We start from the raw sequence: 25,936 nt of genomic DNA on the forward strand, positions 1-25,936 counted from the left end.
CAACCTTCTTATGTTTGCTGTGCCTTCACAGGCTTCCCAAGGTCAGCATGTTCCTTCCTGGGTTATTAAAAACCCTTCTTGTTGTATGGTGCCCCATTGGGTGACCATACCAGACCTGGTTTCTTCACCAGCTCCCCTACAGCTGGGCACTGAGATCATTTCCAGCCTTGCTTATAGAAGCCGTGAGAAGTGCCATCGGCCTGGCATGTGGCCCCTTGCGGCTCTCCCACAGATGTTATTTCTTGTACTTGTCATTTGTAATGGCCACATCATCTCTGGGAGCGTTGCTGTTCCTCCTGAGCTAGGCCATGTCTCCCTCTCATCCCATGAGAATGGAGCCCCTGCTCCCAGCGCCATCGTGTAACCTCAAGCAGGGAGGGGAGGTTGCCTCTGCCTCCCTCCTGCCTTTGGGGCTGGGGTGCTGCCTCCCCTCCCTTCCCCCACCTTCCTGCTGCTAGCTAGCCTGGCCCGGGTGCCAAACAAACTTAATCTCTGCCCTTGCGGAGCAAGGCAGGTGGGCTGCGGGGTGAGGGGGTAGGAGGGCAATGAATATGTGTTCTTACATGTTCTCGGAGCCAGGAGAGCTGCTCAAAGACAGGGAAGGTGGTCTGTCAGAAAGGGTAACATTTGCGCTGTCACCAGCTTAAGGAAGACTTGGAGGAGGAGGGTTTCCAGCGGCAGGAACACTGGTGGCCCAGTCCAGAGGCGAGTGTGTGCACTGGGGTGTTTGCAGCATGGAGGAATGTGGCCACCTTGTGGTCTAGGGAGCTGCAGAGTGAGCTAGGAAGCAGGGGTGAGGCCCCCCCAGGCTAAAGGCAGTGCTGAGTTCCATGATGCAGAGTTCTGCAGGGTTCTAAAAGGCACTGCCTTGTGACCTGATGGCTTGCCTGCCACCTCCCACTGTTGCCCCTTCACCTGAATGGACCTTCCTTCCACTTCCTCAAAGGGAAGAGCAGTGTGATCTTCGGAGGAAAGCGCTGATGGGTGGGAGTGGGCCAAGGTGACAGTGGGACCAGCCATGTCATTGGTACCCGAGAGCCACTGCTAGAACTGCCTATGAGGGAAGTCAGGGCTGAGGCCTGTGTGCTGCACACGACTCCCCCAGGCTACTTCATGTTCCTTTAAGTCTAACCCACCTCCTTGAAGTGGCTCACAGGGCCTCCTCCGACAGGTGCCTTAGGATAGGGTGGTGTCATACATTTTTGGTCCTTTTCCCTGCTTCCCTCCGTCCAAGGGAGCCCACAGAACTGCACTGTGTTGACTTGTCCCGGTGAACCTGTCTCCTGTAGCTGTGAGGATGATGGGCACCTGTCGGGGCTCACAGGTATCCACTCCAGGATGTTGGGGCAGATATCTTGAACAATACTCTTTTACCTTGAACTCTCTGTCCTGTGGGCTGGAGGGTGTGAGTGAGCCCTGCCTCAGTCCCTGCCTGTAGGTACCCTGGAGGGAGGTGGAAAGTGGCCCCTTGGGGACAATCAAAAGTGATTGCCGTGGATCCCCACACTTAATTTAATGAAAAGGCTGTGCAGGGAGGCAGAGGCAGCCAGGCAGGACCTGTGGGCTGAGGGCAGGCGTGATTCCAGGGAGATTGATGGTGCTTCATAAAAGATTCAGCTCTGGTTGATCTGGGACATGGCCCAGCTCAGTGCCTGCAGCCTGGGAGGCAGGTGGTCTACACTCCCGAGGGTTCCAAACACTGTGAGCCGGGCCAGTGACAACCCCTCCCTGGACTCTGCAGTATCTCCTTCCTTTCCTAGCCCATTGTCTTTGGTTAATGTGTTTTCAAGCCTTTCACAGGCCTGCTAGTTTAGAGTTGAGTTTCTTCCAAGGTATTGTTCCATTTCACAGAGGAGGAAACTGAGGCTTCGAGAAGTCCAGCATCTGGCAAACCTAGAGCAGTGCTGGGGCTGAGTGGCCCTTGCAGGTAGAGGGGAGCTTCCACAGTGGGATAAAAGGGCACCTGGGATTGGAGGGGGCTCTGGCTCTTCACACAGCCTTGGCGTCTGCTCTGTGAGGTTTTATTTTTCCTCTCAACAGAGAGATGGTCAGGACAACTAAGAAACTGGTGTGAACCCACAGCAACTAGTGCTAGAGGTAGTGTTGGGGCCCAGCCTTCTTCCAGCACACTGCACAGGGCATTGGGCCTCCCTTTTCTGGGGCTCATCTCCTCCACTCGCTCACTCGCTGTGCGACTCTCGGCTAGCGAGCTGCCTTCTCTGAGCCTCCGTAGCGGGGATGACAGTACTCGGCTTTCTCAGAGCCGTTATGTGGATACCTGGATCAGGTGTTGGCTGGTAGCTTCTACTTCAGAGATTCCCTTTCCAGGCTGTGCACACCATGGAGGGGGTCCCTCACAATAGCCGCCCCTCTTCCAATAGTTGTCAACTCTGCTGTGGCAGCCTGCATAGCCCCCGGGGGCAGAGGAGGGAGGGAACTCAGCGTGGGCCATGGTGCGGATGGCAGGCAGCTAATTTATTTACCTCTTCCTAATAAATATGCACAACACATAAATAAAATATCCCACTTGTCCTACTCACCCTCACCCAGGCAGGCAGCAGCGGTGGCAGCCAGCCGCACATCACAGAGGCTGTGGCCCAGGTGAGAGCTGGGGGACTCTGCTTTGGCTTCCTTCCGGGCTGAGACTCCCGTGAGAGGCACAGGTCCTCCTGTGCCTGGCTCAGCGAAGTGAAGCCCAGGGCCTTCTGCTTCCTCTGGAGGAGAGCAGGACCTGCCCAGACTGTTCTGGAAAGTGGTGAGTGTCTGTGTTAGTCTGATTTTTTTTTGCTGTTGTGATTAAATTCACTTTGACTTAGGTCCAGAGGCTTCAGCCCACAGTCAGCTGACCCCATTGGTTTTAGGCCTGTGAGGAGGCAACATCCTGGCTGAAGGAGCTGGTGAAGCAAAACTGCTCACCTTATGACAGCCAGGGAGCAGAGAGATGGGAGGAATGGTGACCAGGCATAATCCTCAAGGGCATGCCTCCAGGGACTCACATCCTCCACCCAGGCCTCCCCCTCTTTATTTCCGTAACATCGTGGCATCAGGATTTCACTGATGGACGAATCCACTATTGAGCCAGTGCCCTCACTATCCACCATCCAAAGCCTCATCAACAGCCACACACCCCTGCTCCCTCCTCCAGACAGCTCCCCCCTCCCCTTCCTATCCTTTTCATCCTAGAGCTAAGAATCAGCTCTAACACAAAGTAACAATTCCAGGAACTGCTACTCTAGAGCCCGAAGCAGTCTAGGAAGGGCAGGGAGCAGGTGCAGGCTGTGAGTCGGAGTCCTGACTCTCCCTCTGCCTCAGAAAAGTCAGGAGATTTCTTGGAGTATCGGTGTCTTCATCTGTGAAAAGGACAGTATTTGTCTAGGGGGGTGGGGGTTGGTGAGACTTACAGTTGTTTCTCTGAGCAGTAAGTGCACCAGACACTGCCATAGGCTATTGGTGAAATTATTGAGGCCACTCCACATAGTTAAAAGGGAGGTTTATTTTGTGGGGTAACTTACAAGTGAAGGGATAGGTCACAGGGTCTGGGAAAGGTGTAGCGCAGTCAAGCGGTGTTCTCTGGAGAACTCTGCTCCGTCTACCTCTAGCGTCCAGGGTCCAGGAACCAAGAGAGCTGGCCCATCCGGATCTTGGGTCTTCAGGGTCCTCTCTCGGCCCCGCCTTATAGGCATGACAGTTACAGAAGCCTCAGTGGGCGTTGGAACTTCCAGATCAAAGCTGGAATGGCTACCCACCTACCTACTACATCTCCCCCTTTTGTCTACATAAGAATGTTCTAACCTAATACAAGACTATATACAAAGGAATGGTTGTCAAATATTGTCAAGGAGCCTCTGTAGCGAGGATGACAGTACTCGGCTTTCTCAGAGCTGTTATGTGGATACCTGGATCAGGTGTTGGCTGGTAGCTTCTACTTCAGAGATCCCCTTTCCAGGCTGTGCACACCATGGAATGTGAAAGGCTGAGGCAGAGAGACGCTGCCAGACGCCACTATGACAAGCGAGATGTAAGGTACTGGTAAGCCACGAGCCATGTGGCAACTTATAGACTAGTAGACATGGGTTATTTAAGATATAAGAACTAGATAACAAGAAGCCTGCTGCGGCCATACAGTTTGTAAATAATATAAGTCTCTATGTGTTTACTTGGTTGGGTTTGAGCAGCTGCGGGGCTGGCGGGTGAGAGAGATTTGTCCTGACTGTGGGCCAGGCAGGAAAACTCTAGCTACAATAGGCCCTGGTGGTTCACTGGTAAATGGGACACACCAGGACTCTGCTCAGTGGTTCAACGAACAGATGTGCACACTCACGATAGGTCACGAGATGAGTGTAACAGAAGCATTTGCCTAACAGCCAAGATCCACAGGCAGCCTAGGTGTGCGTCACCAGAGGAGAGGATAAAGAAAGGCTTGTTGGCCTAAACAACAGAGCCTTGTTCAAATGTAAAGAATGGAAATGCAGGCTGGGGAGATGATGCAGTTAACAGTGTGCCCTTCTCCTGTAGAGAACCCGAGTTCCATTCCCAGCACCGTGTTGGGCAGTGCACAACTACCCCTAACTCTAGGAGATCCATCGCCCTCTTCTGGCTTCCAAGGTTTCTTCAGTACTCTTCTTCTGCTGTGACAAAGCGCCATGACCAAGGAAAGTTATAGAAGAAAGCATTGGGCTGAGGGCTCAAGGCTCCAGAGGGTTAGAGTCCATGACCATTGTGGCAGCAGGCAGCAGGCAGCAGGCAGGCAAGCTTGGCCTGAACAGTAGCTGAGAGCTTACATTTGCTCCACAACATGAAGCAGAGAGAGAGAGACAGAAAGAAAGAAAGTACTAACTGGGAATGGCATGGGCTTTTGAAACTTCAGTGCCCTCTCCCAGTGACACACCTCCTCCAACAAGACCGTACTTCCTAATCCTCTCCAAACAGTTCCATCACCTGGGGAACAAATATTCAAATATATGAACTTATGAGGGTCATTATCATTTAAACCAACACACACACACACACACACACACACACACACACACACAATTTTGGCCAGACATGGTGGTACATGGCTGGGAGGCAGAGGCAGGTGGATCTGAGTTTGATGCCAGCCTGGTCCACATAGGGAGTTCCAGACTAGCCAAGACAACATAGTCTCAACAATGATGATGATGATGATGATGATGATGATGATGATGACAGTAATAAAATCTTTCTTTAAAAAAAAGATGAAATTACATCATTTTTAGGAAAATCCTGGAATTGGAGATTATCTTGTTAAATGAATTAAGCCAGAATCAGACACCACACATTTTCTCTCAGATGCAGATTCTAGATTTATAAGACATGAAAACAGGAAAGGAACTCCAGGGGAAGAGAGGAGACCAGGGGGAGGGGGGAGGACAAGAGACAGTCACAGGGCGAGCATGGACAATGTGCACAACAGTGTCACCAAAAAAGCCCTTTATACTGTACACTAACCAAAACCAACACCAGCAAATGAAATGAGGCAGAGCCAGGGGACAGCGAGGGAGCAGATCACTGCCAAGTCACTGGGGGCAAATCTCCTGAGTGAGAGAAACCATCAGCCTTGAAGAAAGGAAAACAAGCATGGGGCTTTGGGGAGTGTGAGCAGGAGGCTGGGTGTGAGCACAGTGAGGGAGTGAGCACTGTGCCAGCATGGCTCTTGGCATGGGGCAGATACTTGTAGGTCCTTCTTTCCTCCTTCCCGCTGCCCACATGCTTTGTGGCTATGCTTGAATCCTTCATGCCCCCTGCATGAGAGTCATGGATTCCTACAACACTCAAGCTGAAAGGATTTTATACTAGTACAAAGACCCTTTAGGTGAGTCTGGTGGGTGGCTTGTGATCCTGCCTCCTGTGCAGCTATATAACATTTATACTTGCAAAGGATTTGCAGCCAGAATATATAAAGAGCTACTATAAACTAACAAGAAATTGGGCCAAGGACCTGAGTGTGTAGGTCCCAGGAGAGGAACACAAAAATGTGCCCAACAGCTTTGTGAGGAAGGAGAACAGAAAGCTATAGCGGAGCTCCTGCCAGAGGGCTGACATGAATGGCCTCAAGAGGCTGGGGAGCTCTGGTGAGTGGGGCAGTCCTCAGAAAAGAATGACAGGGTCGTGCTTACCCGCCTGAGCTCTCATTGTGTAGCTCATCTCCCGGTGACCCTGTTCCTAGGTCCCTCCTCCTAGTTCTCTCTCCTTGGCCTCTCCTGTTGCCTTGTTACTCAGCTCTGTCTACAAGCTTGCATACGCAGGGGCCTAAAGCACAAGGTGGGTTATCCTGTCAGTGAGCCTTGCTATTCCTCCTCATGCCTCCTGGCAATGACAGCTAGATAGTATTTAGTTATGTGACAGACCCAGTCCCAGCTGGAGAGAGAGAGAGAGAGAGAGAGAGAGAGAGAGAGAGAGAGAGAGAGAGAGAACTCCCATGCTCACAGCAGCTTCAGGAAGGGTTGTATCCAGAGACTCACAGAGCAGGCACCCACACCTTCTCTGCACTGCTGGTTCAGTCCTAAGCAGCCTATCAGATTCATATCTTTCTACTTTCTGGTGGGGAAAAAAAAATTCCTGGATGGCTTTAGCGAATGTCCCTGGGCCATCTCCCATGGGTCAATATGGAATCACTTGTCTGTTCCTCGCTTGAAGAATGACTTGCTTGCTTGGATTGGATGGATTTAGCTAGTATCTTTCTTGCGAACAAGGTCAGCCATTTGAACTGCACATGAGCAGAGAGGTAGTGAAGAGGTTGCCGCAGGTCAAAATAAGGGTGTAGGTACCAGAAGGAGGTTTGGATGGTTTGTGGGCATACAACTGTTCATTTGAATGAGGAGGATGGAGCTTGGATATGCTGCAGAACTCTATCAGTATGCCCTCTGTCTATCTATCCACCTACGCACCCACTCACTCTCTATCCCATGTACCTGTCTCTGTCTGTCATTTTAAGGAACTAGCTCACATGACTGTGGAGGCCAGGCTAGGCTGAGGGTTTCTCTGGAGGAGTCTTGTTCTTCTATTGAGGGGCCCTTACTCTGTTATTAAGGCCATCATTCTACATTAAGGAGAGGTGACAGGTTTTCCTCAGTGTCCACGCATGCTCCCAGAGAATGTCTGACTAACCTGCTGGGCACAGTGGCTCAGCAGTTTGAGGATCAGAGGCAGAGGCTTTTTGACACCTTGAGGCAACTTAAGCATGCTGTCCTTGTCCTCCTGGGGCTGAGAGGAACTGTTCAGGGAGGGGCAGAGGAGGCCACAGCAGAGGGAAGGGGAGGAAGACAGAATGTTCTCCAGCTCCCCATGTCAGTGGTACAGCTCTGAAGGGAAAGGTATCCTGGTAGTCAGAGCCGAGGAGTACCACAGTCACACCACACAACAAACCTTACACAAGCGATTTATTGTGAGGGAAAAACCCAGGAGGGTGGCTGCCTCTGCTTGGGCAAGAAGCAGCAGGGAACTGGGCAGAAGACAGGGTTTATACAGCATTTCTTGGTGGGTGGAGCTTTCCAGGGTAGGAATGAGAGGGTTTTCAAGTCCTGAGCTTGGACTTTTTATTCTGTAGGGTTGAGCTTGGCGGCCTGTGTCTGGAGGGGCTGGGGCTGGCCATTAAGGCTGTTAGAGTGTTCTGTGGGTGGAGCCTGGACAATGGAGGTCCTCAGGGGCAGGGAGGGGGCAGGCTTGGAGTCCATGGATCAGTCGTAAGTGAATGTTGGTAATGAATTGCCAGCTGCACCCAGCCTGGCCCTACAGGGACCCAGAAGCAGGGCCTGGTCCAGCTGCAAGGCACAAGCTGAAGTCTGCAGCCCTGGGAGCATCCTGGCACAGGATAATTTAGCCAAAAGGCACAGTGCTATGATAGTGACAAGAATCACAGTGATTAGTGACAGTGATAGTGACTTAAATGTGGCAGGCAAGCTCCCTCCACCCCTGCCTAGCAGTGAGTACAGCCCAGAGGTCTGCCCATCAACAGCGTAAGTTCCAGCTACTCCTGCCACTGGGGAGCCAGAAGCCGTAGGGAGGTGCTTGTCTCTGCAGGCTAATAGAGTTCTAGAGAACTTGGGAACTAGTAAAGGCCACTTGCACACCTGATGTCCAGCCTAGAGCTAAGGTGAGAGGGATATTCTAGAAATTAAGACTCAAGGAGAAACACAGCGAAAGACTGATTTGTGGCCCAGGTTGGCCTGATACCAGAGCTAGAACTGCCTCATTTTCAGGGGCATTTTCAGAGCTTGTGCCTTCAGCTATGGTGGTGACAGCTGGTTTCAACACCAAACAGAAATCACCACAGTCCACGGAAGTCATCAAAGTCCATAGAAATCGGTCCACAGGAACCACAGTCCACAGAAACCACAGCCCACAGCCATCACCTCAGCCCCTCCCATCTGTAAAGTGCCTCTCAGTTTGATGAAGCTCCCGATTAGTATCCAACAACTCCTGTTATACCACAAAATACCTATGGCATTTGTGGTTTGGAAGTTGTGGCCCCTGGTGTTGGCCCTGTGCTGAGGCATCTGATCATGCCTAACATGTGGCAAAGCTACTAACTCCACCCATGAGGAAGCTAAAAAGGAAGACCCCAGGCCCCACAACTTCTTTTGAGTGCATACCCATGCCCTAAAGACCTCCCACTAGGCCCCATCTATAGAGTTTCATACTGCTCAACAGAGCAAGCCTTCAACATGTGGCCCTTTGGGGACACACCATCCAAATTCCAGCAGTGCCCACTTTCCTTTCAGATCAAATGGGCTTTCTAGAAGATTTCTTAAAGTTGGCTTTATTGATGTATAATTTATATGGAACAAAATGTATTCATTTCAGTACACGGTTCAAAAGTGCACACATGACCACAAACCCAATCTGAGAATACTGAGAACTTTCTAGTTTCCTCCAAAGGTTTTACTGAGCCCTTCTGGCCTGGCCTGACTCAGGACACCATCAACCCCGCTGTGGCAATGTACATTAGGTCTGTCTTTTTAAGAGTCCCCTGGAATAGAATCACACAGTACAGTCTTCCGATTCAGGACTGGCTTCCTGAAGTGGGTGTGTCTCTGGGCACTGTCCTCTCACTGGTGATGTTAGAAGTGGCTTCTAGTCTGGGCTGCTCTGAACACCCATGAGTACTGTGTGTTGTGTGGTATTGATAAGGGAGTGTTTGGCTAGCTTTATGGCGAGTAGTCTAGGGGCAGAGCTACAAAGCAGCTGGTCCCTGGGTGCAGAAGAGCCAGAGTCAGCTGACAAGTCAGAAAGAAGACAGCTCATCCCTCCCATCCTCCCCAGACTCTCCCTAGGCATGTCACTCAATCCTGCCAGCAGTCCTAGGAGATGAGTAACATTGTCCCCATCTCTTTAGTAGTTTAAATGAGAATGTCCCCCCACAGGCGGTGGTGTTTGAACACTTGGGCCCCAGTTGGTGGTGCTGTTTGGGGAGGTTTAGGTGGTGCAGCATTACTGAGGAGGTACTCACTGGGGATGTGTTTTGGGATTAATGTCAGGAATCAGCCCAACTATTGAATAGTCCTGTGAAGATTGAGAAATGATAGACATGAAAAAGATAGATGTAGACAAAGAAAAAGACAGACACAGGATAGCTTCAGGAGGGCCCTGGGTCAATACCACAGTCGCCTCGAGTTTATTCCTAATGGGCGTTTTATACACCAGCAAGGGGAGAGGCAAAAGACCCTCCCCCTTCAAGGTCAAGGTACAAACAAGTGTAGACCCTTCCTTAATTTTTAAAACACCTGGTAACCACACTTTTGGCCAAAACATCTGATTATGCAGCCTTGCTGGGCAAAGCAAACTCAGACTCTGACCCTGAGTGAAGATGGAATAAGGCTGCACTATGGAGTCTCCGTGGGCCCCCAAAGACTTACCTTGTTTCTAGTTTGGTCTCTCTGCTTTAGGCTGAGAACCCAAGCTCTCAATTTCACGTTCCCACACCTGCAGTTGCTGCCATGCCTCCCTGGCATGATGGATGCTTAGCCTCCTAGAACCATGAGCCCCAATAAACTTTTCTATAAGTTGCCTTGCCCACAATGTTTTATCATGGCAACAGAAAGTATAACCTTCCAGTGAGGAATCAAGGCTGGGGTCCCAGGGAGACCCCAAGCACAGACCCCCTTAAACTATAGACAGCCGGGGGGAGGGTCAGGCTATTGTTTTGTTGCAAATGCAGCCAGGCCTGGGGGGCTGCACCATCTTTGGCTGGCAAAGGGTTATCAGGCCAGAGGCATCCACTGTGTACACCAAGTGCCTACTTAGCTGGGCCCCCAACTTCACATGTACCCTGCAACCTTAGTCTGGGCAAGGGCTGGCACTGGTTAACTTGAGCCTGGGGTATTGTTAGCCACCTAGGTCATATTTGCTGGGACCCAGGCAAGGTGAGATTTTTATCTGACCTAGATACAGTTTTCCTTAGCAAATCCGTGAATTTCGGGGCAGGACCTCCCGGGCTGGGACCACAGTATGAGCAGCTGTTGGAGTTAGGAATGGCCACAGAATGCCTGGAGAGGAATTGGGACAATTGGGAATACTGCCGTTTTATACTGCTGCGTAGTCAAGAACCTAAACCACCTTTGTATATATTGTATTAGTCTGATTTCTGCCACTAAAACAAAATACCCAGGGCTGGGTAATTTGTAAAGGGAAAATTTTTTTTACCTCAGAGTATGGAGGTCCAAGAGCCACCAGAGCCAGCTTCTGCTCCTCTGAGGGTCTCAGAGCTGGTAGCATCAAAATAGAATTGGCGTGTGTATAAGGGTATGAGTGGCCGGCCGTGCGGTGGTGGCGCACGCCTTTAATCCCAGCACTTGGGAGGCAGAGCCAGGCGGATCTCTGGGAGTTCGAGGCCAGCCTGGGCTACAGAGCGAGATCCAGGAAAGGTGCCAAAGCTACACAAAGAAACCCTGTCTCGGAAAAAACAAACAAACAAACAAACAAACTAAAAAAGAGTATGAATGTGTGAGATAGGAAGTTAGACAGATTTGGGGTCATGTTTGCTCTTTTCTGACAACCTACTCTTGCAGAAACTAACTAGTTCCCTGAGACCTGAAGACACTTCCCACAGCCTGCCAGCAGGTTCTACCTCTTAAAGGTTCCACTACTTTTTGTTCTTTTTAGACTATGTAGGTCTGGCTATCCTGGAACTCACTTGGTAGCCCAGGTTGGCCTTGAACTCACAGAGATCCGCCTGCTCCTGCCTCCCGAGTGCTGGGATTAAAGGCATGTGCCACCACTGCCCAGCATCCCACTACTTCTTAATACTGCCACACTGGGGGCTAACCTTCCTACACATAAACTTTTGGGGGACAACCCACCCCCCAAGGCACAGCATATCTCTCTCTGTCCCTATCTTCCCATCTCTTCCTGCCAATTCTGCCTCCATCTTTCTCTTTGGTCTCTTTTTCCGACTCATAAACATGTTTCAATTTCTGGTGAATAAACCTGGGCCATTTGTCTCGTGTCCAATCCATCATGCTCATTGCTAGCAGAAGTAATCAACATGAAATAAAACTGACATTGGCTAAAACCACGCACAGGAGAAATAGCCATCGACTGAAAATCGACAAGCGTCAAACCTTTATGCCAGTTTTCAAGGCTGCAGAACTCTGACATGTGAGAATTAGAGCTGACAGAAATAATGGCCCGACGGGAAAACCCAGGCGTGGAAGTGGTCTGCAATCAGTAGTGATTGATGAATCAAATCTTCATTACAAATTTTAATTAGACAAGACCTGATCCTGATGTAATCGATCTCAATAAAGCAAAAACCGAGAAAGGGAAAATGTGAGGGCCGCTGAACTGCGTCCTTTGGCGGATGGAGACTGCGTCCTTTGGAGGATGGAGCAATGGCTTAAGTACAACTGGTGAGCCTCATGCCAGCTGCCTTGGGCATCGTGGCTGGGCAAATTCAAACTCGCGTTCTAACAATGGGGTCACAGAGACCCCCCCCCCCAATCTGGAGGGAAGATGCTGGTGCCGAGGGGTGTTTGTAGAGGTGGAAACAATAAGCAGGCATCTGTGGACAGTGTCACTAGGTTGTGTGGTTGGACTTTGGCCAGATAGGCCTTTAAAACATGTCCCTGAGAGGTGGGTGGCTGGGAAGATGGCTAGCAGAGAAAGCACTTGCTGTGCAAGCTTAAGGACCAGAGTTCCTGTATCCAGAACCCATATAAAAAGTTGGGCAGGTACAATGGCCTGCCCATAATCCCCCCACATGGGGGGCAGAGACAGGGGATCCCCACAGCAAGCCCACTAGCCAGACTAGACTAAACTATGGTGAGAGAAGAGTTCAGTGAGGGTATCAGTGTATATGGTGGAGGGCAATCGAGAAAGACACTCAGCATCAACCTCTGGCCTACAGACGCACACGAGTATGCGCGTGCACGCACGCATAACTGTAATGTTATATGCCCACACATATAAACATGCATACATTCCCGAATGAACACATATGTACTCCACCTCACCCCAAAAGAGCTGCTCCATGGACTGGGGTGTTTGTGTGTGAGTCAGTCAGTAAGGTGATTGCCTTGCAAGTATGAGGACCTGAAGTCAATCCCAGAACCCACATGCTCACCATTAGGCAGGCGAAGACAAGCCAGTCTAGCCTTACTGGTGAGCCAGGCTACCAAGAGACAGAGGTGACACAGAGTTCCCGAGGATGCCTCTGCACGAGAGTGTATGTGCACCTGTACATTTAAAACAAGTCCTCTTTGTCCCCAGAACTATTGAGGGTGTGGGTTGCTAGGCAGTAGCTACCCCTCTGGTGGTAGTCTTACGCAGTTAACATGGGGCTGCCTCTCCACATTTACAGAAACTGGCTTTGCTTCTAGAGACTCGGGCTCCATGCAGCCTGTGCCTGCGAAGGCTTATCACAGAGGATGGGCCTGCAGCTTCCGTGTCTCCCACCTGCCTCCCTGGCTCTAGGGAGAGGGAATGAGCCTGGCAGATGTCTGAGCAGACACCAGCTGCCTCCCTGATGACAGCTTCTTAATTGTTTTCTCATTGCCTTTATTTATTTTTTACCTTAAAGGCTGGCCGGGCCAGTCAGAACCCTGCTCGCCCCTTACAGGCTTGCTGTGCCTTGATCCTCCACCCACGGGCACCCACACTCCTGGCTTTGTGCATATCATTCTTTTGGTTCACTTTGTGGTGTGAACGGCCCTGCATGTATCATCACTGCCCTGCATGTATCACTGCCCAAGGCTTGGCTTCACCTCTCCTTGAACCTCCTGTTGGTGCAGTAACACAACATGCAGCTTCTCTGTGCAGCTCTTCACGGAACATCACGTGTCTGATATTCATCCATGTTGTTGAACAAAACAGTGCCTTCCTTTTCACTGCTGTGTAGTATTCCACTGCATGGCTGAACCACATTTTAATTTTTTTATTCTGATGATGGGTCTAGATGGTTTGCTGGGTTTTTTTGTTTGTTTTGTTTTGTTTTGTTTTGTTTTGTTTTACTATGAAGGAAAATGCTGCTGTGAGTTTTTTCCCTTCCTTTTTTGAGGCAAGGTCTTGTTGTATATTTCAAACAGCCAAGAACTTGATGTCATCCTCCTGCCTCAGTTTCTGAAGTGCTGGGGATTACAGGCATGCACTTCCATGCCTGGCTTTGCTGTGAATATTCTTAAATACGCATCTGGGTAGCCAGATACACACATTTCCCTTGGGTCTATACTTTCTAGCAGATAATTTAGCATCTTTGCTGAGGTGTATTTTAGGACACACATGCTTCAAAGTTTTGAAAAATGCTGCCCAGTATCTTAAAATGTAGCTGCACCACTTTACATCCCCACAGGCAGTGGACGAGGCTTCCAGGACGAGTCCTCACACCTGGCACTGTCAGATCTTTAATTTTAGTTTGGGGCATGAATTTATAAACACAAACCAAGCTTCCAGGGGATTCAGATGTGTTTGGCGGGAGACTCATAGGGTGAGCTTTGAAAGTGCAGCTCTGGGGCCTGCTGGGTTATTCTAGGGCAAACCCTGAGTCAGAGCTGCCGTGCAGGTGTGTCGACCCAGACCCTGAGTCAGAGCTGCCGTGCAGGTGTGTCGACCCAGACCCTGAGTCAGAGCTGCCGTGCAGGTGTGTCGACCCAGCGAGCTGCACTCTGGTGTTCCTTAGCTCCCCCCCAAACATGACAGCTTCTTGTCCATTCACACGCCCAGTGTCCTCAGCCTCAGGTCCAAGGTCTCTGGCTGGAGTCTCACATCTGTGTCCCAGAGCTTGGGAAGAGCGGGGAGAGGCCCGTGAGAGGGAGTGGTGGGCACCAAAGGTAGCTTCAGCCCAAAATGGACAGTGGTACTGAGGGTCTCTTGGTTTCCATGGCCACCTTCAGGTACTGCTGCTCAGTGACAGTGTGCCTGCTCTGTGACCCGGCTCTAAAGAAGGGAGATCTGGCAGGTATTCTGAAAGCAATGGTTGACAGCACCTGGTGGTAGACTTAGATGCCTGCAGATCCAGGGGATGTGAGGGAGGTGGGCAAGGAATAAAACATATACAGGTGCACACAGGGATACCTGCACACACACACACACACACACACACACACACACACACACACACACACACACACACACACACACACACACACACACACACACACACACACACACACATACACAAACACACACATACACACACACACACACACACACACACACACACACACACACACACCCCTCACCATTTAAGCCAGCATTTCTCAACTGGGGGGTGACGGTGCCCCAGGGGACATTTGGTAAAAAGGCCTGCAGGCGTCTAAGGCACCTTGGGGATGAAGCCCTGGAGAAGGGGTGCAGGCAGCCTCCTGTCAGTGGCCAGCACTCTGATGTCAAGACAGCTTCCTGCTCACAGCCCTCCCACCTCAAGTGCTGACAGTGCAGGGCTGAGGACTGTTCTGTCCTGTCAGAGCAGAGCACTGACTCCACAGCTGGATTATAGGTGGCCTGCGCCTGGGGAAGTGCTGCCTTGCACGGCTTGTTAGTGTCTTGAGGCCAGGGGGAGGCCAGTGTTTCCTATTTCCAATACACTGAGCATTGATACATTTGAAGAAGCAAACTGGCAATTATTTCATAAAGAGAAATACAAAGCCTCAAGAAACTCAAGCAAGTCAGGGGTGTGGATGCCCCTGCAGGGTCAGAATGAAGTGACAATGGGGTCTAGCCCACAGCCCTCCTGCTGTCGCTGCCAAGGATGATAGTGCAAGTGAGTGTGGGGTCTACAGCTTTGCTCCAGAACAATGGAACTCCCCACCCCATGTGACTCAGATGCCTGTAAAGGGTCCATGCATCCAACACAGCCTCCTCTCACTCCTGCCCTGGACAGTACTGCTGCACCCTATCTTGAGTGACTGTCTGATGGGGTTAGATGGGGACACGTGCTGCAGGGATCGGCTGACTCAGGCAAGACACTGGCAGGAAGCAGCTGGTGGAAAGGGCTAATACCCCTGTTCCCAGCCATTCCCCCACCCTGACTGTTTCCCCTGCCCTTCTCCCCCAGCTGCACACACTGCTGCTCTCCCCTCCTCATTAGATTGTGAGTCAGAGATTCTGGTTCTAATCCCAACTCAGTTCTTATCAATAGGCAGCCGCCTGGGACAGGATGGTCACCTGTGCCCATTTCTGGCTATAGGATGCAGATGAATAATAGTCCCAGAGGCAAAGGTTTTGAGCAAAAGCTCTGTGAGTAAGGATATTTCACAAGCATAGAGCAGGGCCCGGCTCAACTCCTTGCTTTGCCACATCCCAGCCAGGAGAACTTGGGGAAGTCACTCTTCTGTGGGCCATGGTCACTCTGGCTCTGAGGTGAGCACAGAGCCTGATGCTGAAGCCAGCAAGGAAGGCGGAGACAGCTGTGCCTGGAAGAAGGTCACCCCCAATCCCACCCCCAGATGTCTCCAGGCCTCTCCTCCTCTGAATCTCCTCAGCCCACAAGATGCGTCCGTTTAGAGCAACAGAGTGGGCCAGAGGCAGGCTATCCAGTTGCACTCTCTCTCTCAGTGACCCTGGCCCTTTGTCCACACCCTGGTGCCTTGGTTCCCACATTTGGGACACGAGGGTAATCACAGTCTCCACTTCACCGGGTGTCAGAGGAAAAAGTGTGTAAAGATCTAGAATTGGCGTATATGGCCATCATGATGTAACTCACTCCTAGCTCCATTTTTTTTTTTTCCCAGAGAAAATTGTGGAAGTGAATGCTTAACCATCACCTTGCCAGATATAGTTTCACGGAGCACTTATGTTATTCCATAGATAGACCCTAACCTATGGGGAAGGGCCTGGAGGATGTCATAAGTGGCCAAGCGTTGGAGGATCCAGGGCCTAAACCTCCTCCCCAGGTAACAGGCTGCCCTTTCCTTATAACCCTTCAGGTGCTCCAGGGAGCCTAGGACAGGGCAGGAGGAGCAGCCGATGGAGGAGGAGCCCGGCCTGGCCCAGCCTCTTCCTCTGTAGTACATAGGGTCCCTAACTACCACACTCAGGCCATCTCTTCCAAGTGTAGCATGCCGTAATCTGCATCTTCACTAATGGCAACTGCCCAAGTGTTCGCTCCTAATTATTGCCTATAAAGGCGATGCCAGGAATATTAACAGGCTTGCCACCTGTTTCCTGGCAGGTGGCCCTATGGTGCACCTGTCAGCCAGCTGCCTTGGTCCCCAATGAAAACAAATGGTGTCTTTTTCATCCTGAGCTCAGGACCCTCTAGGAGCCATGAGATGGCTGGGTCAATTGCTGGGAGATGTCTGTCTCCCTGGGGGCTGCTTCCTAGCTGTAGCCTCAGCGGCTCTGGTGAGGGTAAAGGGCTTTGGGAATTCTCTGTCCTCTGAATGCTGTGTGATGCAGGAGCTTTACTTTCTCTTTCTGATGGCCAGTGTCCAGTCCTTCCTACAGGGCAGAGATAGGTGGAGGAGCTCTAGCCCTGGGCCAGGACTCATATCAAAACCCCTGCCTTAATTCCCCAGGGGACCCCAGGTGACATCACTTCATGAGTACTGTGGCCTGTAAGGTGAAGTCACTTTCCTGTGAAGCAATGCTACCTTATGAGTGTCATCACTTGTAAGGTGACATTCTCTTGTGGGTGTCATTATATGTGAAGTGATGTCACCTCAGGGTCCAATCACCTGTGAGGTAATGTCACCTCAGGGTGCAATTGCTTGTGAGGTGACATCACTTCCTTGGTGCCGTCACCTATGAGGTGATGTTACCTCATAGAGCCATGACCTGCAGTGACTCCTGAGGCCTACAAGGCCCCGAGTTCTGCCAGTGAAGGCATTCTCTGTGCTGACACTCGGAGCAGAGCACGCTTATGGCCCTGTGTCCATATGGGTTCCTAACTGTCCCTGTGTCAGCTGCCAATCATCTGACAGAAAGGGCAAGACTTCTGACTCACAGTTTGGAGGTTCAGGACTGGCCCAAGATTCTGGCCTTTGAAGACTTGGAACAGGATGGCTACAGGCAGTGCTGTTCACCTCAGGGCAGGAAGCAGGAGACCAGGAAGAGTGGGGTTTGGCCTTATCTGAGGATGCACCCTCCCGATGTTACTTCCTCTAAGGTCCTACCTCTTAAGGCTACACAACCTCTCAGTATCTCTAAGGACATGCATGGCATTTGAGAAATACCACAGGTACAAGCCATAATTACTGAGTTCATGGTGGTTTATGTTGTCAAGGGGGAAACTGAGGCCCAGGCAGCTAAACTCAGGGAACCTGCTTCTGATCCAGTGAAAGGAGCTGCCAATCTGGCCACTCAGTCTTCCAAGATGCACAGGCTCTTCTCCCTGTTCCCCATTTCAGGGACTGTTAAATCACAGGGCAGGTGGGCCCCTTCTGCTACAAACACCTGTGCCATTGCTCCCGCCCTCCCTCCCTTGGAGAGCTCTGCCTTACCTCCAGCTTTCTTGCCTCTAGCCCGTCTACTAGCCCTACTGCCCCGCCCCCTCACACTCTGTGCTCAGCCTGTATCCCCAGCAACCACCCCCACCACCGCCCCTACCCCATCCCCACCCCCACCCCACCCCCACCCCGCCCTGCCACCATGGCTCCCTTCCTCTTCTAGCTTTTTTCAAATGTCACCTTCCCAGTGTGGCTTTGATGACCCTCCTCTCTCCTTTTTTATTTCCATACTTTTAAATTTTCCTTTACTTCCCAATGGCACCTTCCTGTAAGGCAGGACCATCTTGAGGCACTTTACAGGCAAATCAGAGCTGGTTGGTTGGTTGGGTTGGGTTGTTTTTGTTTCCCCATATCTTTAACAGATAATAGGGTTTTTTGTTTCCCATAGTGATAATTACAATAACGGCATCAACCTAAAGGAATTAACTATAAAATTTTTTTTTTCAAGACAGGGTTTCTTTGTGTAGTTTTGGTGCCTGTCCTGGATCTCGCTCCTTAGACCAGGCTGGCCTCTAACTCACAGAGATCCGCCTAGCTCTGCCTCCCGAGTGCTGGGATTAAAGGCGTGCGCCACCACCACCCGGCTAACTATAAAATCTTAACATCATCTCTGGCTTGGTCCTTGTGAAGTCGCCCCCACCACCACCTCCACCCCCTCTCCCCACACACATACACATCCTGTAGTCTTCAAAATGTTTCTATTCATGATTCATTCACATTGGGATCCTGCCAAGGCCCCTGCACCTCATCTAGCTGATCAGTCTCTCTAGAAAAATTCCTCTCTTTTGTTGGGGTAAACCAGGTCATCTACCCATGAAATGTTCTCCAGGTATCTTTTAATGCATCCCCATGTCCTGTGTGCATGCATTGTGCCCACTGGTCCTCGGGATTTGAAGGCTCCCTGCCACTGTCTGGCATCCAGTCTGTGCCTGATCCTACATCTTAGGATTGAAAGAGAATGATGTCACATTGTGCTTGTCAGAGCAAGGGGTCAGAGACGCAGCTCCAACTGCAACCCCACACGCCTGAGGAGCACCCGGAGATGTTTAAGGACCTCAGCTCAGGCCAAACCAGGATCCTTGGCTTCCGGGCAGAGAAGAATTTCAGAGCTAACCAGTGTAGTGAGGCAGAGTTGGAAATGTTATTTTAATGTATTTTAATATAGAGTTAAGCACAACGCTTCAGAGAATGAGAGGCACTCAAAAGAAATGAAGGAAACCCAAGTGTGAGGTGTGCTTCCTAAGGGGGAGCAGGGAAAAGTAGGACACACCCATGTGTAGGGATGCCTCAAAGGGTAGAAAACATTGGTGGTCTCAGCATCAGCCCTTTATACCAGTTTGGTGACTCCTAAGCTACATCTCAGAAGGTTGCAAACTCCCCTTCTCTCTTTGCTGTTATAAAAGATATATGAGAGATGGCTCTGGAGGTGCCCTGGGTGGAGTTATAATATGATAAGATAAAACCAGAAGCCACTAGGGTTGCACAAGGGATTCAGAACTAGTCCTTCCCCTTCCAGTTTACACTGCTGGGAGTCCTAGAAAATTGCAGGTTCATGGCCAAGAAGGGAGAAAAGCCTTAAGCAGTTGGTAGCTATGCTGGAACTTTTGCTCTGGTGCTGGCAGAGGCTTCAGCCAGATCGAGTGAAGGACTTTCACTCCCATCTCACAGCCCCAAGATTTCCCCCGTCTTCCCATCCTCCCAATCGGTCTTGGCCCCACCGGCTTGCTCTGGTTCCTCCCTATGACACATCTCCTAAAACACATCTTGCTGGGAACAGAAGTCGAGGTTCTCATTCTATACCAGCATTTGTCCCAAGTGACCGGAAGGGTTTGTGGCTCTTTCCCCTTCTTTGGGACATCGTATGCATGCATGGTATCTTACAGTTTTCCAGTCTTTCTGCTTTGTTGTTCCAGTTGTGGATGCCTGGTGCCAAGCTTTGGTGACGTTCCCACCTTCCCCTCTCAGACTTTGTGCACTTCCTTAATTGCTGGGACCAAGGAAAGATAGTCAACATGTCCTCCCTAGCCCAGCCTTAGGTCAGCCCTGGGGTCCTTTGAGCCTGTAGAAGCCAGTGAGAGTCCACAGTCTGATTTCCGGGAGACAACACAAACTTCCGGGAGATACCCTTCTCCTTGCTCGGTTTCACCTTCTGTTACACCATGTACTTATTTATTATGTGGTTGTTATTCTTTCTCCTCACTAGAACACCAACACCAGAAAGCCTTCATTTTGTTCACTGCTGGGCCTCTGAGACAGCACACAGATGATGTCTAATAAATATTTGTTGAATGAAAAGGGGGATGGGACTGATGGATGGCCCACATACTCGCCCCCCCCCTGCCTGAGGGAGTTGCACAGAGGGTCCCCCACCCCTTGCTGCCTCCACAGACTCAGCCTTGGGTCTTATTTATATCCACAGAGCTAGGTGGCAGAAATGTCACCACTGGGACTGTGGGGAAGGAAAGGCCAAGAAGATTAAAGGCATCTCTGATGAGATGCTAATTTGTTTCCGGAGGCAAGTGGGGGCCCTGGGCCTTGAGGGCTTTGTGAGGCTGAGGCAGGGCTGGAGGAGGCAGAATGGCTGGCAGAGGCTGCCCTGGATCCTTTTGTGATCTTTCTACCTGTCTTTTGAGATCTGGAAATCTTGTGTGCTAAGGGGAGTTAGTCAGTCCTGTGTTCGAATCCTACCCTCAACACTCTCTGGGTCCTAACGATTTACTGTGGTTTCTAACTGCCACTGTCAGCTGGCACACAGTCAGTGGGGGTGGGGGGGGCACGACTCTGGTCCCAGCTCTGTTACCTGACGGTTGGTATAATCCCAGTGTGAAGCAGCCTCTTGTACCTGTACTGAGCTGGCAGGACACACGACACACAATGGGGCTTTTGACAAAGGCATCTCTTTGGCCCAGTTGTGGCAGTTGACCTAGGCTCAGAGTTGAGATCGAGACCTTGTTCTACCGCTTGCATGCTGTGTGACCCTGGTGGAGTCCTGCATCTCTCCTAGCCTCAGGTTCCTCATTTGTAAAAGCGGAATGCTCCTCAGACCATCCTGGTGCACTGTAAAGATTAAATGAGATAGGTTGTGGGAGGCAACAGGCTATTGATTTTCCTGCCTTGACTTCCACTGTGATTTGCACATAGGGGTGGCCTCCGTGGAGAATAATCATGCTACCAGCTGCCGCTGACTGGCTATTGAGCTCGGGTATGCCAGACTCAACTGTACACACTGCTCCTGCCGCTCACTTCAGAGGCAGTCTTAGCCCTGTTAGTCAGATGGGGAATCGGGCTCAGAGGGAAACATGGAGCTGGTTTGAGCTCAGATCTGCTCATCCCCGAAGGCTTGAGTTCTCTTATCTCTCCCCTTGCTGTTTGGATGGCTAAGTCGGAGCCTTGTTGTCTGGGAAGAGCCAAGGCCTCTCTTCTGTGGGTAGAGGAGTATGATAGGGGCAGTGGCAGGAAGAGCCAAGCAGTCTTGTGCCCACTTAGGGCTCCAGCATGCACACCCCAAAGATGGAAGAAGAAAATCTCTCACGGAGTTGGATAAGGAACCCAGGACCTCACGCCTCCCAGCCCTCCCTGACCAGTGCTCTTTCCTGACTCAGCAGGAATCCCCTCCCAGAGAGAATCAGCTGAGAGCCTGATTCCAGTCAAGCCAGGACGAACCCAGCCCATAAGGAATCAGCCTTCCGGGAGACCTCTGGGACCCTTCTTCCATGGGCTTTTTATTCATCACCTGCTCTATTTACCCCACAGTGCCCTCCTCCATCCCATCTACTTTGTCCGCTACTGGCAGGAATGCAGCAGCCCTTGAGCAGACTGGGTATCCAGGCCTGGCGGGAGGACCGACCTCATGGATCAAGGCCTCACTGCTGCTGACTCTGAAGCAGGCTTCTTCTGCAGCCCCGACTCCTGAGCAGTCCTCTGGGCTCCTCCTGAGAGGGCCCTGACCCATCCTAGAGGTTTAAAAAATGAAGAGGGAGCCTAAGCAGCCAGCTTAGAGGAGAGGGCAGGAATCCCTTTCTGCCACATGCTTGCTCTGACCCCAAGCAGGTAGTTGCTACTCTGCCTCATTTTCCCCAAGGGTAATGCTGCCTGCCCAGCCAATGGGAAGGGAGAGATGATGTGTTTACTGAGCTCTTTTCAAATACCTGGCCCTGTGGACTCCTGCCCCATCCATTCAGGCACCCACCGGGGTTTGGGGACATGTTGCCAGTGATCTGTGCTATGGCACAGCAGGGCAGTCCTTCCAGCAGCTAGCTAGCTAGGATGGGCATCTGAGGGCCAAGCAAGCAGGCAGAGAAGTTTCACAGAACCCACCCAACAGCTGGCAGAGGAAGAGGGGTGGATGCTGGTGGAGCGGAGCAGAAACCCGGGTGGGCTAGGCAGCACTTTTGGCGGGAAGAGGAAGTAGAGGATGGGTGTGCTGAATATAGATTCCCCATGCCAGAACTTGGGAAGATAGATCTGCTCTGGCGCCCCGCATGCTGTGGAGGAAGGGCCTTGCCGCCGGCTCTGGGGAGGATTATCTATTTTAGCAACTCGGGAAGGGAGGAGGCCGGGAGCGCCCAGCCTCCACCAGTCAGGCGGCTGGGGCGCAGCGCAGAGGCGCGGGCTCTGAGCTCTGAGACTGCGGGGCGGCTGCGGGGCTCCCGGCCTGGGACGTACTGGCGGGCAGTAGTGATGCTGGCGGTGTCACTCAAGTGGCGGCTGGGCGTGGTGAGGCGGAGGCCCAAAGGTACCGAACAGAGGCTGCTGTGGGGTGCTGAGGGAGCCACTGCGGGAGGCTCCCTCTCTACTGGAGGTCCTCATGTCTGTCTCCTAGCTTGCTTTTGTCTGGGTGCTTGGGGTGTCTCTGTGGCATTCCTCCTGGGGCCTAGAATCTGGGTCTCTTCTCCAGTCAGTTGTTCATTTCTCTGCATCCTTCTCTGGGGCCCCATCTCCCTGTGTTCTGGATACCTTCCTCTCTCTCCACCCCAGCGCTCTTTGTCTGGTCCCCTGGGGGTCTCTCCCTCTCCCTGGCCCTCCTCCCTGCCCTGATGGCTATCCTTATGTCTCTCCCGTCATCTCTGTCCTATTTACCCACACCTGCCCTCTCCCGTCCTCACTGGCTTTGTTCAAGGGCCCCTTTCAGTGTCGTTCAGTATCTTCACTTTTCTGAGCTTCTCATCCCCACCCCTCATGGGATGTGTCTCCAAAGAGCTTTTCTTTCCTTCCTGTTCAGACTATGGGACTGTGCTGTAGTTGGGGCAGGCTGGGGAGCGGGGAGAGAATATGCATGCATTCACACCTCTGCTGCAGGCTGGGCTGAGGGCAAAGCCTGGGCTTGGCTCTGATCCAGGCTAAGTCAACTCTGAACCCTGGCTTCCACTGGTCCCATCCCTGGCACAGGTATAGCCCCCTGGAGAAGAAGAATGGCCTCAGGTGGGGACAGGTTGCAGTGGGCTGAGGAGGACAGTGTGGAGCTGAGTGTTAAAGCCCCAGAGTCTGTGTGACCCTAGACATCACCTGTGACTGCCCTTCCATTTTCCATCTATAACACAGGGGATGAGGATGGCAGGGATTCGTGGTCCTGGGCTTCAGGCTGAGAACTAAGAATAACTACACTGTTAGCAACAGGCTCAGACCTTATCGATGCCAGTGTGTGTCAGAGAAGGCCTTTCTTCATTTAGTCCCCACTGCACCTCTCAATACCAGTACACCCTTACCTTGGTATATAGCAGAAAACTGAGGTCCAGAGAGGTTAAGGAACTTGCCCTTAGGCCACACAGCTGATCCACAGCTGCACGGTTGGCAAACATTTTATTAGCATTTGAAGGACCTGTGTGAGATGGGGCTGCTCCCCTCAAAGTGGCCAAGGGGTAGTGGGTTCATGAGGTAGCAGAGGGTTCCAGGACCTATTCTAGCCTGTGGGCAGCTGGAGTCTACTAGAGGTCCCGGCAGGGACAGAGGCATCAGGAACAGGGTTACCCAGGAACTCTCTGCTGGGCCCCCAGAAGTCTGCCTCCTCAAGGCTGTTGCTCAGATCCATGGGTCCTGAGGATCCTGTAGATGGGATAGGTGACCACATCTCAGGGCTGCTCTCTGTGGAAGACCCTGAGATCTGGAGAGAGGATGCGCTTGTGCTTTTTGGACACCAGGAAGTACTTGTATCTGCCTAGACAGACCTGGGTTCAAATCTCACTCTCTGTGTTGCTATAGACAACTGTCAGATCTCAGTTTCTTCAGCTGTAGAGGGTGACCAAGAAAAACCATCCTTTTCAGATTGTAACTTAAGAGTCTGGAACAGGGCCTAGCACATAGCAGGCTCTTGAAAAGTTTGTCTTCCCACCCTCTTCCACATTACACCTCCACCCCACAGTGGTGATGCCCTTGAACGTTAAGCTCCCTGTGGAGAAGAAGACAAAGAACATAAAACAAACAACATGTATCCTGGCTGGCTGAGGACCTACTGTGTGAAGGCATGGCCTGGCTTCTGCCATTAAGAGGTGCTCTCTGGGAGACACAGAGCTGCACACCATTGCATGGAGCTATTACTTGAGGGAGGACCCCTGAGGCCTTGGTGGGAAGCAAGAGGTTCCCCTAGCTTCATAGTCAAGGCTTTATATTTTTAAGATTGATTGATTTATTTTATGTTATATTTGTGTACTGTGTGCATGTAAGTGCCCACAGAGGCCGGAAGAGGGTGTCAGATCCCTTGAACTGGAATTACAGGTGATTGTGAGCTAGCTACCTGACATGGATTCTGGGAACCAAACCTGGCTCCTCTGTTTCCCTCCACAGGATCAGAACACACTCTTAACCACTGATCCATCTCTCTAGTCCTTCAAGGTTTTATTTTAATGTCTGGGGACATGTGTCCTTACCTTCAGCCCATGGTTTTGTTGTTCTATTGTTATCTGTTTACCTTTTAGTTAGTGTCTGTGCTCACATGGGCCATGGTGTATGTGTGGAGGTCGGAGTACAACTTACAGGAGTTGGTTGTCTCTTTCCACCATGTGTGTCCCAAGAATCAAACTCCGGTCAGGCTCGTAGGCAAGGCTCCTTACCCACTGAGCCATCCCATGTGTGCTCCAACCATGCTTTCAATGGGTCTTCCTGTTTCTCATCTTTTCTGAATAAGACCTCTAAGTGCCTCATTCTTTGAGTGCTTGACGGTGGGAGTCACAGGCTGCAGGGCCATAGGAGACCCATAGCATATTCTGTAACTCGAGTCTTTCTCTACCCTGCCAGTCAGCTCCCCAGTAATGACACGGAGACTTTTTATTTATTATGAAAGTTTGACCTATAGCTTAGGCTTGTTGCTAAATAGCTTTTATAACTTAAATTAACCCATTTATATTAATCTATGTGGTATCATATGGCATTACCTCTCTTCCATCTTGCACCTCCTGTTTCCTCTCCGTGTCTCCTAGCATCTCTTGCGTGCCTCTTCCTTTCTCTCCCCAGAAATCCCGCCTATACCTCCTGCCTAGATGTTGGCCATTCCACTTTTTATTACACCAATCACAGAAATGCATCTTCACACAGTGTACAAATGTCCCACAACAATATTCCTCAACTGAAATCTGAGGGTCCAATTAGTGTCTGGAGAAGGAGTCGATGGTTTTGAGAGAAAGGCTGGGGGAGGCAGGGGCTCGAAGTAGGGATTTGCTAGTAAGTAACAGAGAGGACAGCTTGTGCAAACAGGGCTGTGGAGCACAAAATCAATAGATGCTGACACAGGGTATACTGCCCCTGCCTCATTCAACATTTATTGAGCACCCTTTGTGTACCAAGTACTGCCCAAAGTCTTAAGGGGACATGGAGCAGGAAGGACATTATCATCTGCGGATTTGTCCACACATCATGACTTCTTCCTCCTTCCTACCCCTGAAGAAGGAGGCTCCCCAGAACCCACCTTGGTCACCACAGCCGACTCCTTGCATTTCTTATACAGCCTCTCTCATTCCCCACAGAAGCAAGAGGCTCATTTCTGACCCCCAACTCAAGCATGTTCCTTCCCTCCAGTGCCCATCCACTGGTCCCTCTTTCCTGGG

The 25,936-nt window shown here is 51.2% G+C and overlaps 1 protein-coding gene across 7 annotated transcripts in view; it reads left to right on the forward strand.

The window, feature by feature from the left end:
- The window catches only part of Grip2 (glutamate receptor interacting protein 2), an 81,757-nt gene that overhangs the window by 12,425 nt on the left and 43,396 nt on the right, over window positions 1-25,936 (forward strand). Inside the window, exon 1 of one of the 7 annotated variants that reach the window (XM_036180660.1) lies at window positions 22,496-22,635. The exons of the other annotated variants lie outside the window; for them this stretch is intronic. Coding sequence (XP_036036553.1) covers window positions 22,581-22,635 — 55 coding nt within the window. The 5' untranslated portion in view covers window positions 22,496-22,580. Of the gene's footprint in view, window positions 1-22,495; window positions 22,636-25,936 lie in introns of those variants that run through there. 7 annotated transcript variants of the gene reach the window in all.

The sequence above is a fragment of the Onychomys torridus genome, chromosome 3, assembly GCF_903995425.1.
Source record: "Onychomys torridus chromosome 3, mOncTor1.1, whole genome shotgun sequence".
Classification (NCBI taxonomy): domain Eukaryota; kingdom Metazoa; phylum Chordata; class Mammalia; order Rodentia; family Cricetidae; genus Onychomys; species Onychomys torridus.